This window comes from Saccostrea cucullata, unplaced genomic scaffold (assembly GCF_032062105.1).
Source record: "Saccostrea cucullata isolate Sc308-1 unplaced genomic scaffold, CSIRO_AGI_Scuc_v1 ctg22872, whole genome shotgun sequence".
NCBI classification, from domain to species: Eukaryota; Metazoa; Mollusca; class Bivalvia; order Ostreida; family Ostreidae; genus Saccostrea; species Saccostrea cuccullata.
In genome coordinates this window covers 1-13,860 of record NW_026920196.1, presented here as the reverse complement: position 1 = coordinate 13,860, position 13,860 = coordinate 1, and the positions used below count along the sequence as shown (strand labels likewise).

Genomic DNA, 13,860 nt, shown 5'->3' with positions numbered 1-13,860 from the left:
ACTATGCCTAATCCTAACACTAAAGCTGAAAATATCACTTTTAAAAATGCTTTCTCCAAATCAGTTAATAATTTCAATGATTCTTTCAAATTTATAATACACAATAACAAGCTGAAAAATTTTTACCGACCAAAGATGATGCTGGAATATTGAAAAAGGAAGTTGCAACCAAAGCGCCCTCAGGTATTTTTATTAAAAGGGCAATAATCAACTAAAAGATTTCACAAGAACAATAATCACAAGGAATAAGTACCGAGATTTAGGTAAGGCAGTTATGCACTTCCTTCGATAAAAGCAGCTAATTCAGAGTGAAAATAAAGCTTTGAATATTATGTTAGGTGTCATTTAGTACAAAACAAATTCATCAAAATGTAATCGATATCCCAGGAATTTAAGAAGACACTGTTGATTTAATTAATGAAAAACACTATCCATTTCTAACTCCCTGTTGACTTACATGCATTCCATTTTGCAGACAGAGAAGAGTCTCATTAAATACTCTCTTTCAAATTTTGGCATCTGCGTTGTTGGCACAAGAATGTAATGTCCCGGATCGAGGAAAAATCGCCCGGATGTCTCTCTATATTCCGAATACGTCTCCTCGTTTTCTGGCATCAGTGGATCATTGTGATTTACCTAGAGCCCCAGAAGGTTTGGAATATAACTAGGATATATAAAAAAGTTTATCAATCTATTGTTTTTATTTTTTTTATTAATTGTAAGTTAAAGAGAAATAACAAAACGCTCTTAAACTATACCTGGAATATTTCAAAACCAATTGCATATAATCCAATACTGTCTAATTTTTCATGTCTTCTGTACACTTGCAGAAGGGAGATAATCAATGGAAGCCGTCCATTAAAACGCCTCTGTACCATAACTGAAATTCAGTGTTAGTAGTAAAACTTTTTTGAAATAGCAGTAGGAAGAAAATGTAGTTTTACAGTTTACAAGAGCCATGCAGATAAAATCTTCAATGATTATAATTACTTTTTTTTTAAAGTTAAAGGTACGACAAGTTATATGTTTTGCCCCTAGTAAAACAAAAAAAATAAATACAAAAATGAACCTAAATAATCATTAAGGGGGAATTGTCCTTTGGATAAATAATACTTGATGATCACACTTGATGATTTAAACGTTTTTAACATATACGTATTGAAGTTAACAACCAGTCGGTGAAGCAATATAAAACCTAAAACCAAAACTGTGAAGCTTCTGCTTACCGTCAGTGTGAAGAGTGATGAGATACTGCGGATTCTGGTAAAAAGAGTCACATTCCAGCCAACCACCGGCATTCAAGCCTGTTTTCCAGGAACCTTTGAAGCTTAACTGATATTCTGAAAATTTAACAAATCAGTATGCTTATTTCTAAAAATACAAGAACAATCTAATTTTGAAGTATGCTTATTTCTAAAACTTGCTATTTGAAAAAAAGTAATATGTCACCGGGTTCACAGGTGCGTGAGAGTGAGTCAATATATCGGGTCTCAATAGCTCAGTCGTTAGAGCACTGGCACGGTACGCCAGAGGCCCTGGGTTCGAGTCCCGGTCGAGACTTGATTTTTCACCACCTGTGACATTTGGCGCCCAGCGAAAAAACCCACTGTTCCCTTTGAATATGCTTCACGCATTTCCTTAACTCATAGAATTCGAGGACGAATTTCTTCGAAGAGGGGGAATATGTCACCGGGTTCACATGTGAGTGAGAGTCAGTCAATATATCGGGTCTCAATAACTCAGTGGTTAGAGCGCTGGCACGGTACGCCAGAAGCCCTGGGTTCGAGTCTCGGTTGAGACTTGGTTTTTCGCCACCTGTGACAAATATAATGGATTCTGAAGATTTTCATTCTGTCTGTATGTATATGTGTTTCCAAGAATCAGTCTGTGAAAAGAAGGTATTTTCCAGGAAATTCCTTGTAGTGAATTACCTGCTCTGTCACTTATTCCATCATGATCAAAATCTGGCGACAAGTTGCACACAATCATATTGCAATACTCTCGCCGGAAGTCGTTGTAATTCATCCAGAATTCACCATCATCGCGTGAAAGTAGTTCCAGCTGATCTTTTACGTCGTTTGTCACATGGCTCCATTCTTCACTCCATTTAAGCAATTGTCATAAACTCAAAAGAAATCAATGATCTATTCACTGTCTTTGTTTAATGTCAAGAGACAAAACTGTCAATAAGTTGTGTTTACCTTAAAACATAGATGAGAATACTGCTTTTAAATTATTTTCCTTAGAAACTCTTGATAATGCAAATATATAGATTTTTCAAATGACAAGAAAATAAATAATATGTAGCGAAATATGACTTTATTGTCTAGGGGTTTATTAACAATGAATTTAACATTGAATCCACAAGTCAACAATACAGGAAGGGAACAATTCTTGAAAACAAAGGAGTTTTCCACTTAAGTATAGTAGCTTGGTCCCTTTTTTCGCCCTTATTTTACAAAATATGCTTGAAGATATAGTATTTTTTTTATTTTCATGGTATATAACATAATATTTCTAATTAAAATTTTGGACAATCATAATTAAAGACTTAATTTGAGTATCAAGAAATACAAGCCAATTTTCAACACCTACCGCACACGCAAATTCCGGAACATTTTCTTTCGAACAGAGTGCAGTTTCTCTATTACATTCAAATGGGTGGTGACATTTAAAATTAATTAGGTACTATGTAAATGAAGACATGGTGAGCTGTAGCGTGACATAAGAAATAATTAACAATGTTCGATGGGTAAAAGTAATATTCAATAAGCTTGAATTTTATTTTGCATTATTTGTATTCTTCATAACTTTGGGTGGACGAGGGGTCTTCCATTTGTTTTTTGGGTATTTTGGTCGGTGTTTTGAAAATCCCCTAATGACTATAATTTTTTTTTAACTAATCATACATATATAATAATAATACAATTTACTTTTTAAGTTTTTTAATGAAAGTTAAAAATTTGACGATTTACCGGGGACCACAGGTTATGCCTTATTGAGACTTGTTCTTTAATTTTTCCAAGCATTCTTTCTCCTCTTTCAGAAAAAAAATCTTGTTGGTTTTGAACCTGAATGGACTATAATTTTTTATGCATTTCTTTTTTTTCTATCGTACATGTATGTACATGATATATATAATCTTTAAAGAAACCTGATAATTATTTTTTCCTTTGGATTATTATCAATCACCACCTTTCCAAATACTTATGCAATATGAATCATCACGAAGAAGACCGAGTCCCAGGATCATGAAACAGGCTTTGACTCCAGACCAATTTTTAATCGGATATATAATGTTTATTTATTATTTAACCAATCTTCAGGCAAAAACACTTTTGTGAAATAATATTGAAAAATATTTTATTTTTCGATTTCAAGACTTCTACTACTTTTCAGTACAAAATACAGATTTTCTATTTATATTACCCATGCTTTTATTTTCCAGAAATTGATAAATGTCAAAGTTTGCCATGTATCTATAAAAACTATTCTGACCACTTAGATCATTATACGTGTCATTGTCAGGATGGATTTACAGGAACAAACTGTCAGATAGGTGAGGATATAATTGCTTCATTTTATTTTGGATAAATTATGGTTACATAAATATAAAACATAGGAGTTTGAAATTGTGTCAAGACATATTCCTCGTGTTCACTGTAACAGAAAACTTGCTTTTTCATATATAAAAAAAAGAAAATTAAAATATTTGTTGAGATATGGTGGACGAATGTGTCAGTTCATCCTGTGTTCACGGAAACTGTTCAAATGAATACCTTCATTATGAATGTTTCTGTTATGGTGGATACACAGGCGTTAACTGTGAAACTGGTAAGAGTTATCTAGATTTATTTTTTATTAAAATGATTTTAAAACTACATTGATTTCCTGTATTGCAAAAATACACATATCTAAATGTAGGGTTGTTTGCCAAGCATCTATCTTTTTCCTTTTATGTATAAGTTTTTGAATATATAACGCTTCATATGAATGCAAAAATAAATCGATAAAAAGTTAAAAACAAATACCCATGGAAATTTCAAGAGATTATTGGAAGAATTAATCTAAAAAAAACTACAAATAAAGTGTCCTTCAGAAATTCAGGCATCATAATATAAACAAGAACTGGGCTACGTATGTATATAATCAGATTGATTTTTAACAAAATAATTTTTAAAATGAGCAGTGAAATGGTACCCCTGCTACATGTAAGTAAATTTAGTTCCATTTTCGTCGTAAAAAGAAACAGCTGTCTATAATGTAAGAAAAAAACCTGACATACAATATAAATATTATGGTGAATGGTTTCATAAAATGTTGAAAAGTCTTCTGTTTAATGTTATTATTTATGGTAAAACTGTCTGAATTCAAATAAGGCTTATTAATGTGTTATACAAAATAATGAACTGTTGCGAGACAGAAAAATTACTAGCTATCAAGTGACGATCCTATACGCATCATAATTTCTGTACAAACACATTTTTAAAGTTATAAGCAATTCAATATTTTTGAAAGAAGATCAATTCGATTTACTTTGATGATTTTCTGAGTATGGACTATAAAAGGGGACCTAATAATCGATGACTGCTTAAAGCTGAACACGATTCGTAAAAGGAATGTGTCCGCCAATTTTGCTCCCGATTCTCGCTACTCTGCAGACCCCTATATAAAGGCTAGGGCGTATAGTCACTATTCAGTGTAATCAGTTGACACTGGTGTAGACAGACGTATGTTTATACAGCACTCGGTAGCGAAAAGAATAACGTAATACTTTGTCAAATGCAGGAAAGTAAGATACCAAAGAAATTTTCAATTATAGTTGTGCAGTTCAGTGCAATATAAAAACAACACATATAAACGTAACTGCAATAAAATGTAAACAAAGGTAATGCAAGATAACCAGCACGAATACGGGTCGCCATTCCACGCCGATACCCGTGACAATAAAGCAGTCAGGTGTAATGAATATGACAAGTATACCCTAGTGCTGATGTACCGTAGATAATGATTGTAAATGGCGTATGCCTATTTACGAGTCGTGTTCAGCTTTAACATGATGACTTTAACATTTCGCGCTACCAAACCTTAATACTGATATGTTATCTCAAGACAACCACAGACCGTATTGGAAAAAATGTGTAGAAAGTAATTAATCTTTGAATTTTAGAAATTTCATATCCATTTTATAAGTCGCCTACGTGGCACAGTAGTTAGAGCGTTTACTCAGAGTCGCGGAGGAGGGAACTGATCTTTACTTCGCTGATTCGAGTTCCACTGCGGGTCGTTGAAACAAAATATATCTCCTGTGATTTCTCAATACTCAATAGCCGTGAGTGCCGAGTATGTTGTTTTAACAAGTGAGAAGGGAAGTCATATAACAAACTTTTGAAGAATTCTTTATGTTTTAACATAGAAAAGTTCATCTTTTATAATTTGTCACTTACAAATCATTGTAAATCTGCATGACATCTCCACAATTTCTTATAATTTGCATATAATCCTATTTTTGAGAGCACAGTATTGAACGAAGGAAACTATTAAAATGCATTTAACAATTTTTGGATAGAAATTGATGAGTGCCTAAGTTCGTCATGTATCAATGGAAATTGTTCTGACCACCTAAATCATTATACATGCCACTGTCAGGATGGGTTTACAGGAACAAACTGTCAGACAAATAAGTATTTAATTTCTTTGTCAAATTACATTTATACTTTTTGATTAATATACGGATATTATGTATGTGGTTTCTTACTTTGTTTCAAGATATAGATGATTGCGCTAGTTCTCCTTGTGTTCACGGTAGCTGTGTAGGCGGGGTCAATGGGTACGTGTGTACCTGTCTATCGGGGTTTACTGGAATCAACTGTGAAATGGGTATTACGTAATACTGCAGTTATCTATCAGGAAATATTAGTGCATGAGTTTCAAAACGCTTTATTTAGATTTCCAGATTTTTTTTCTCACACATTTTCTATTAGAGATGAGTAATAAGTCGCAGGTATTGTTCCAAATTGTTAATTACTCCTAATAATGGTCATACACAGTTACATGTAGTTTTAATCTCAGTTAATGAATACACTTATAACAGTGCTCTGAATAAAATACAGTGCTCTGAATCGATGTCTATCCGTCTACACGAAACACCTGTGTGGGTCATTTTCCATTCCCTTATTTCAATCTGGACCAAACTTTATCCAATAAATGTCAGTATTTATTTGACGCTGAGACTTTTTTAGCCATTTGGTCCATGTCAAATGTATCTCTGTGTAATTTTGTCTTAGCCATTTCTCTCTCCGTGGTCACTTATAAGGTAAACTTTACCAACATATTGCAAAAAGGTAATATTGTTGAGCACTTAACTTGTATACGTTTTCTAGATCAAAGGTTACTTTAAAAAAATCCCTAGATATTGTGCTTTTCTGGAACATTTTCTCTGTCCTTTGTCCAATGTGTCTCATAGAAAAAAATAAATACCAAATGTAAAACTGGTCAGGACTTCACATGTGGATTTTAACAAATTGACGGAAAAATCTCCTGTGCAGAGTTGCCGTTTGTTACTCTCTTGCATCTGCAATGGAAAGATTTTTTATATCAAAACGTTCATATGAATTTTTTTTGAAATATGTTAAATTAAATTCAAAGTTCTACATAAACTTAATAAATATCTTACACGAATTAAAACAACTGCACTTTTTCTCGTGCTATGCAGTATGATAATGCGAGCCAACGTTTGAAGTGAAATCCAAAAGATCAGTACATGTATATAAAACTTTTTAAAGCTTTCTTTTGTGTACCAACATAATTTTTACTCAAGAAATCAAGAACTACAACAGCATAATGAAAAGATGTTTTTTTTTAAAGACTTCCTTATCAATACAACAAAACACTTTTTGTAATTGCATTAGGTAAAATTGTTAGTGTACACACATTCATTAATCAAATAACACTGTGATAAGATAGCAGATACTGTACCCCATTTAAGTATGAGACAATACTCATATCAAGTTCTGTATTTTAAATTAACTGCAAATCTATTTAATTTACTAATGTAATATACTGAGTTATTTCCGAGAGACGTACCTTGTTCATTGACCATTCATATAAAACGGGGAAACGAACTTTTCAACAAACATTTTCGATTCTAAAATGTTTGAAAAAGTAGATAGGGGGCTCCCCTTCCAAAACCATGTGCCTGTTTAGGGATTGGATATGGACGGCTTGGTGGTCATGCAAATATAGGATTCCCGCTCGATGAAGCGGTTTGAAGATACGTTCTACGGATACCACATCTGTGGATAGCATATAATCTGTGTGTACACACTGAATTCAAATTTACATTCCGTAATGGAAACTAAATAGGTCTACTGCACAATTTATTCATGATATGTTGTAGAGTAAACAGAACTGTTTTTTTAAAGCTATCTGCAAGAATGAAACTTTGCAATAACTGCGGATCTGTCATTTTCGGCATTAGTACATGAAATAATGGTAGCGGAGGAAGTCTGGAAAGGTTTCACATAAAAATTTACCAAGAAAATATCTGTCTCTAAGTATGATTTTTATGAATTCGCTGTGCTCCCTATAATTACTCAAATTTTAAATAAAAAGTGACGAAATAAATGTTGATTTTTAATCATAACCAAAATTACACAATCTTCAGGCTAATCTTAAGACATTACATTGCCGGTGAAATGACGAAAAGTGACCCCCGTAGAATATTGACCGGGGGCCATTTTTCTACATAGACATTTGACCCCCTGGTCAATATTCTACGTAGGAAAATGACCCACTTTTCTGTAGAAATTATGGCCTTGGGGTCGTTTTTCTCCGTGTGCATTGTAGAAAAATGACCACGTAGAATAATGACCCCCTGTCATTTTTTATACAAAAACATTCGCTTTGGTAGGGATATTCTTGTTAGGCGAATGTATACGGGTAATATCAATCTGCCTTATGCTTTGAAATGTTATTTCTGAAAGCTTTAAAGCCTAGATAATGAAATCAAAGCTATATAATACCTTACATTAAACATACAAACTTTTTTATCCCCATTAAAGGAAAACAATATTAAAATGTTCTAACTAAAGTTTATATTAGAGCAAAGATACGCACATTCATAGAAACATTTATTACATTTTATACAGTTAGTTTTCACAGTTGTCATTTTAATCTTTAAAAAAGGCTTTGACACTTTGTCAAATGGATAAAATGTATCAGATCCATGTTTAAATCGCGAAAGATTTAGGGTCAATATGAAAACCATTTATCTTCCTGTGTTCAATAATCCAGAAGTGAAAAATACATAGATAGATTACATGATCAGTACGTACTGGTCCCTGCCGACAAAGCAGGTAACAATATTGTCTTCGTTTGTAAGGTTCCTTATATCAATTGTATTTTAGAAGAACTTGGATTTAAATCTACAAGTGGTAATCCTTCTTATACTCATACTTCCCTTTCTGAGGAAGAAATTCTTCAAAATCATATGTCAGTTTTGAATATTTTTGATATTCCACAGAGCCAAAATGAATTTGAACTACCATATATATACTGGATTCCGAAATTTCTTAAGAATCCTAAGAAAAAGATACATTGCGGGTTCAAGTAAATGTTCAACCATGCCTATTTTGTTACATCTCACTAAGATATTCACAGAAATGAAGGAAAAATTTCAAGAATACAGTGCAACAATATACATGTATTCAAGAAGTGGTGTGAATCAGATCTGGATACTCAAAAATTCCAAAGAACTTTTGGACAGTTTTAAATCACAAGATATTACCAAAATGAACAGCTTGAAAACTTACGAATTTTCAACTTTATACACAACCTTTCCCCGCGATAAATTAAAGTCCAGACTTTTTCATATCATTGACAGCTGCTTTTTCAGTAAAAATAGAACTCGTAAATTCTCTTACCTGTGGTAATTGGTCATTTGCAAAGTTATTTTGTTAAAACACACTCTGATTACACACACATGTACTCTGAAGTTGACTTCAAAAAGATGCTGTCGCCCGCGTGGCGCAGTGGTTAGAGCGTCTGCTCTAGAGTCGCGAAGTAAGGAGTCAATCCTTACGTCGCGGGTTCGAATCCCACTGTGGGACGTGGAGGCCGGTCCTTCGGATGAGACCGTATAAACCGAGGCCCCGTGTCGCAGTAGATGTTGGCACGAAAAAAGATCCCTCACTGCTCAAAGGCCCTGAGTGCCGAGTATAGGACAAAATTTGTAGCCCTCCACTGGCAAGTGGTGGCGTCTCCATATGAGTGAAAAATTCTCGAGAGGGACGTTAAACAACATACAATCAATCAATCAATCAATCAAAAAGATGCTTGAGTTTCTGATTGAAAAAATCCATGTGGTTTTTGGAGACCAGGTCTTCAAAAAATCTATTGGAATTTCCTTGGGTACCAATTGCTCTCCGTTATTAGCAGACCTATTTTTGTATTTAAATGATGCAGAATTTGTGCAAAATCTTATGTGTGAAAAGAAGAAAACACTTGTTGTGGCCTTCAACTCGAAATTTAGATATAACGACGACGTATTGTCAGTTAACAATGGTAATTTATATTCCTAGGTCGATATGATATATTCTGTAGAGCTTGAGATAAAAGATACTGCAAGGTCTGACACATCTGTTTCATACTTGGATATTTTACTTGAAAATGGTAATCTCACAACCAAGCTATATGATAAATGTGATGACTTAAACTTTTCTATCGTCAACTTCCCTTACTCACGCAGCAATAAACCTTCATCATCTGCATACTAAGTGTATAAATCTCAGTTGATTCGATACGCAAGAGCATGATCTACGTAGGAACATTTTCTTAAACGAGGTAAATCATTGACAAGCAAGTTGACAAACAATTTATCATAAAACACGCATGCGCTTTAATCCTTTCGTGAAAATGATTAACTGATAGGTATCATTACCAACGAAACGTCACATTTATAAGGTGTTTGTTTCCTATGATAACCATATCATTATATACATAAATAATGTTTAAATACATTATACAGTAAATATTATATATATTTAAAAAAGGTTTTAAGACATATTTTAATGATATATTTTAATGCTATATATACATATACAAGTATATATAAATTTATATTAAGGTAAAACAGTGCATTTTCAATTTGGCAATCGATTCGAAGAAAATGTTGACTTGACAGCCGTGTAGGTTTTTTAACGATTTACTTTCCTCTTGATAATCTATCGTACACGCTGGACTTTATTCTTTCTATGAAATTAACGATATATACACGTAACCGATTTAAGGTATGATAAGAGGGACAGTTTAGACATGAAACAAAATTCTTTATCAAAACTGAGAATTTTATTTAGCCCCTTTAAAAGGAATTTCTGAGAAAAAATGATTCATTTTTTATTCGCTGTAATTGATGTAACAATGATGTAAACTCAATAGCATTGGTTGTTCAGTAAGTCTTCCTCGTTGCAGACTTTCCTGATTTTTCTATATAAAAGTAACAAAAATTTAGTGCCATATTAGTTCAAAACTATCTTCAACAATGTCTTTTACAACTTTGATTGTAGTAATAGTATCAGCAATACTTAACATTTGTATCTGCTACCCTTTGAGTCAGTTCTATAGTTATGGTTTAGCGGCTGGAGACAGCGAGTTGCCAGCAAATGACGACGGCTTCACTTCTAGAATTCCCATCAGTGTGTCTTTTCCTTTCTTTGGTTCGTCATATAACTCAATTTACGTACGTACAGAAAAGTTTTACTAAAGATAAGTTATCGTGTTCTTTTAGAATTATTTTACATGGAAGATTGTTTGAAAAAAGTATACTTCTGAAAAATGTCTGTAAAATTTCTTTTTCATTTAAATTATTGTGTCTTGTTTGTTTGTTTTTTCAGTCTTTTTTGTAATGCTTCTTTTGAAAGAAGGGCAAAGTTTTTTTAAACAATTTTTTTAATTCTTCTTATCTTATTAATTTTTATTCAATATTAACTTATTTTAGCTTTTTTTAAATTATAAGGTCAATAACAATGGCGACGTTACATTTGAGACTCCATTAAGCGAGTGTACCTCACAGCCCTTCCCAATAGATGGCTCTCATAGAATCATAGCACCATTTTGGACTGATATAGATACAAGAAAAGGAGGTAGATTATGGTATCGCACAACAACAGACAGAACTATACTACAAAGAGGAACGAATAACATTAACACTCTTTTTCCTAATATTGTAACTTTCACTGCCACGTGGATGATGATAATTACATGGGAGGATGTAGCTGCATATGGTTGTTCCACTAGTGGAAGCTGTCAACAGGTAACAAAGTTATATGAATACGGAGAAAATAGAACTATGAACAGTAATTTCAATTTTCTTTTCAAATACTTTATTTTTTTAAATTGCAAAGTCGATGCGTAAAAATATTGTTCGGTGCTTCATTACATGAAATATCTTTCATTGCCTTATATATGATTTCATTTGCTATTTTGACAGTGGAATACATTTCAACTTGTTTTAATCAACAATGGTGTTAATTCATTTGTTGTATATGATTACAACAAAATCACATGGACACAATCTGCTCAGGTAACAAACATTTTATTATAAATCATCACGCAATATAGTTTAAACTTTAAACTTAAGGCCTATTTCATTTTTAAGAATATGACAAATATGGTAAATTTACTAATAATCTAAATGTATAATATTTTGTCTCTAAGGTGGGGTTTAACGCTGGTGATGGAGTTCATTATTATTCAGTTCCTGGATCAATGACAAACGCAGTGTTAAATCTTCCTCAGATGTCTAATATAGGAATTCCTGGACAGTATGTATTTAGAGTGGATCAAGCAAAAATAACCAATGCAGGTTTGTTCTTCTTAAAACTTCGTTTATCCCTACTAAAACTTCTTATATAATCCTATTGTTCAAGAAAACACTCTTGTTCACGCATATAGCAATAACCTTGCAGATACTGTTGACGAATGTGCCAGTTCTCCCTGTGTTCATGGAAACTGTTCTAATGAGTACCTGTATTATGAATGTATCTGTGACCCAGGATACACTGGTGTAAACTGTGAAATTGGTAAGAATTGTATAGATTTACACGTTATCTGAAGTGCCGAGTTCTTCAGGTATTATCAAAAATAATCAGCAAACTTCTACTGAACACACAGTAAAGATGCAAAATATCAAAAGAAATCAAGCATCAGAGTATTAAAGAATGTACCATAGTTATGTTTCAAACCCTTATTATTATAATTTTACAATATCATTAAATGTATAATATTACATATGTATTGAGGAAGTTATTTTAGTAAAATATCAGTTGAAAGTATTTAAGAAAGTACTATTGTAATTGTAAAATTTGAAAATATTAAATAATGTACACTAGAAAAGTATTAAAGTAAAAAGGTATCCGTGAGCCAAAGTCAAGTGTCATTGTAGTAAAGTATAACAGTAAAACTAGAATTGATCATGGTGCATTAAAAAAAGTGAAAGCCTTTTTCATTGAGTGTTCTCTTGTTCATTCCCTACATTTGCCAAAAAAGACGTTGAATTACATCTAGATAAAAAAAACAACACCTCTTTTTGTTGATATTCAGCATAAGACAACATTAAGTGAATCATTTGATGAAACTTTACTTTGATAGATATCAATGAATGCCAAAGCTCCCCCTGTGTTCATGGAAACTGCTCTGACCTTATTAATCACTACACATGTCAGTGTTATGCGGGTTATACCGGAACCAATTGTGAGATAGGTTTGTATTTTATAATTTTGTATCAAATTTCTTCCCTTTTCGGACGTAGAATTTAAAAACTGCATGCAATGTTGGTGATACAGGCCGTTGGATAAACTTATTTTATCAATAGCACTTCCGGTTTTGACACGAACCCTCGCTTCAAGATTTTATTTTATTGAAACTTTTATTTGTGAAAATTGTTGCCCTTATAAAATGAATGATAAAGGGTAGCAATATCGTTAAAAGCAAGATGTCAAAGAAGTGTCTTATTTTATCAAGGAACCCGTTGGCTATTTGAAGACAGATGTTACCCCCCCCCTCTTAGATCGTTTTCGGAGAAAGTAAAGACTACATGTACCAGTTAAGTTGTTGTTATAAGACTCCTTTGACATCTTTAACAATGCTTTCTTATATTATACTACGTATGCCTACCTAGTAATGTAGCTGTAACTTACCATGGATCAGCAAACAATTTAGACAAAGTCTAGGCCCCTAGCCTTGCCTAGCACGATTTGTACTGCCATCGTAAAAAGAGTTGATTTTCACGATCCCCATAGTCCTAACAACTTTCAGTCAGAAGTTCGTTTGATGTAAAGCTCCAGCAATTTTCACATGATGTTTTCAAAGACACAGATAGCAAATATTCTAAATTTTGAACTCGATCTACTTTCTCTCGACGCATGTAAACATCAACGGTGCTCCGTCATCAAGTTATACGTCATCAATTTGATTTTGGCAGTCATTCATGTAGTTTCGCAGGGGAAGTCTCAAAGTTTTGTTAAAACGAAAGTCGTATGAGATAAATAGAACATCTATAATTGTGTGATTTGATATTGGCTTTATCCAACTCGTTGAAATTGTGTATATTCGCTCGGCAAGCCTCGCGAATATATACACCATTTCAACTCGTTGGATAAAGCCAATATCAAATCACACAATATATATATCCTCTATCTATATATACAGATATTGACGAATGCGCCAGTTCTCCCTGTATACATGGTAACTGTACTGATCGAGTCAATGGATACACCTGTCAGTGTATACCTGGATATACTGGAGTCCACTGTGAGACAGGTATTCTATTATTCCATACATTCCCCTTTTTTAAAACATTGA

General features: G+C 33.0%; 1 protein-coding gene and 1 pseudogene across 1 annotated transcript; one reads left to right on the top strand and one right to left on the bottom strand.

The window, feature by feature from the left end:
* Positions 1-453: 453 nt before the first annotated feature.
* On the bottom strand, positions 454-2,618 carry LOC134244740 (calpain-2 catalytic subunit-like; annotated as a pseudogene).
* Positions 2,619-10,540: 7,922 nt separating this feature from the next.
* Positions 10,541-13,818, top strand: LOC134244729 (sushi, nidogen and EGF-like domain-containing protein 1; the record flags this gene model as incomplete). The annotated part of the gene is made up of 7 exons (XM_062726982.1): positions 10,541-10,738; positions 11,015-11,311; positions 11,489-11,581; positions 11,716-11,863; positions 11,967-12,080; positions 12,649-12,759; positions 13,708-13,818. Coding segments are annotated over exons 1-7 (1,072 nt in total), but the record flags the coding sequence as incomplete, so codon positions are not given.
* Between the last annotated feature and the right edge of the window lie 42 nt (positions 13,819-13,860).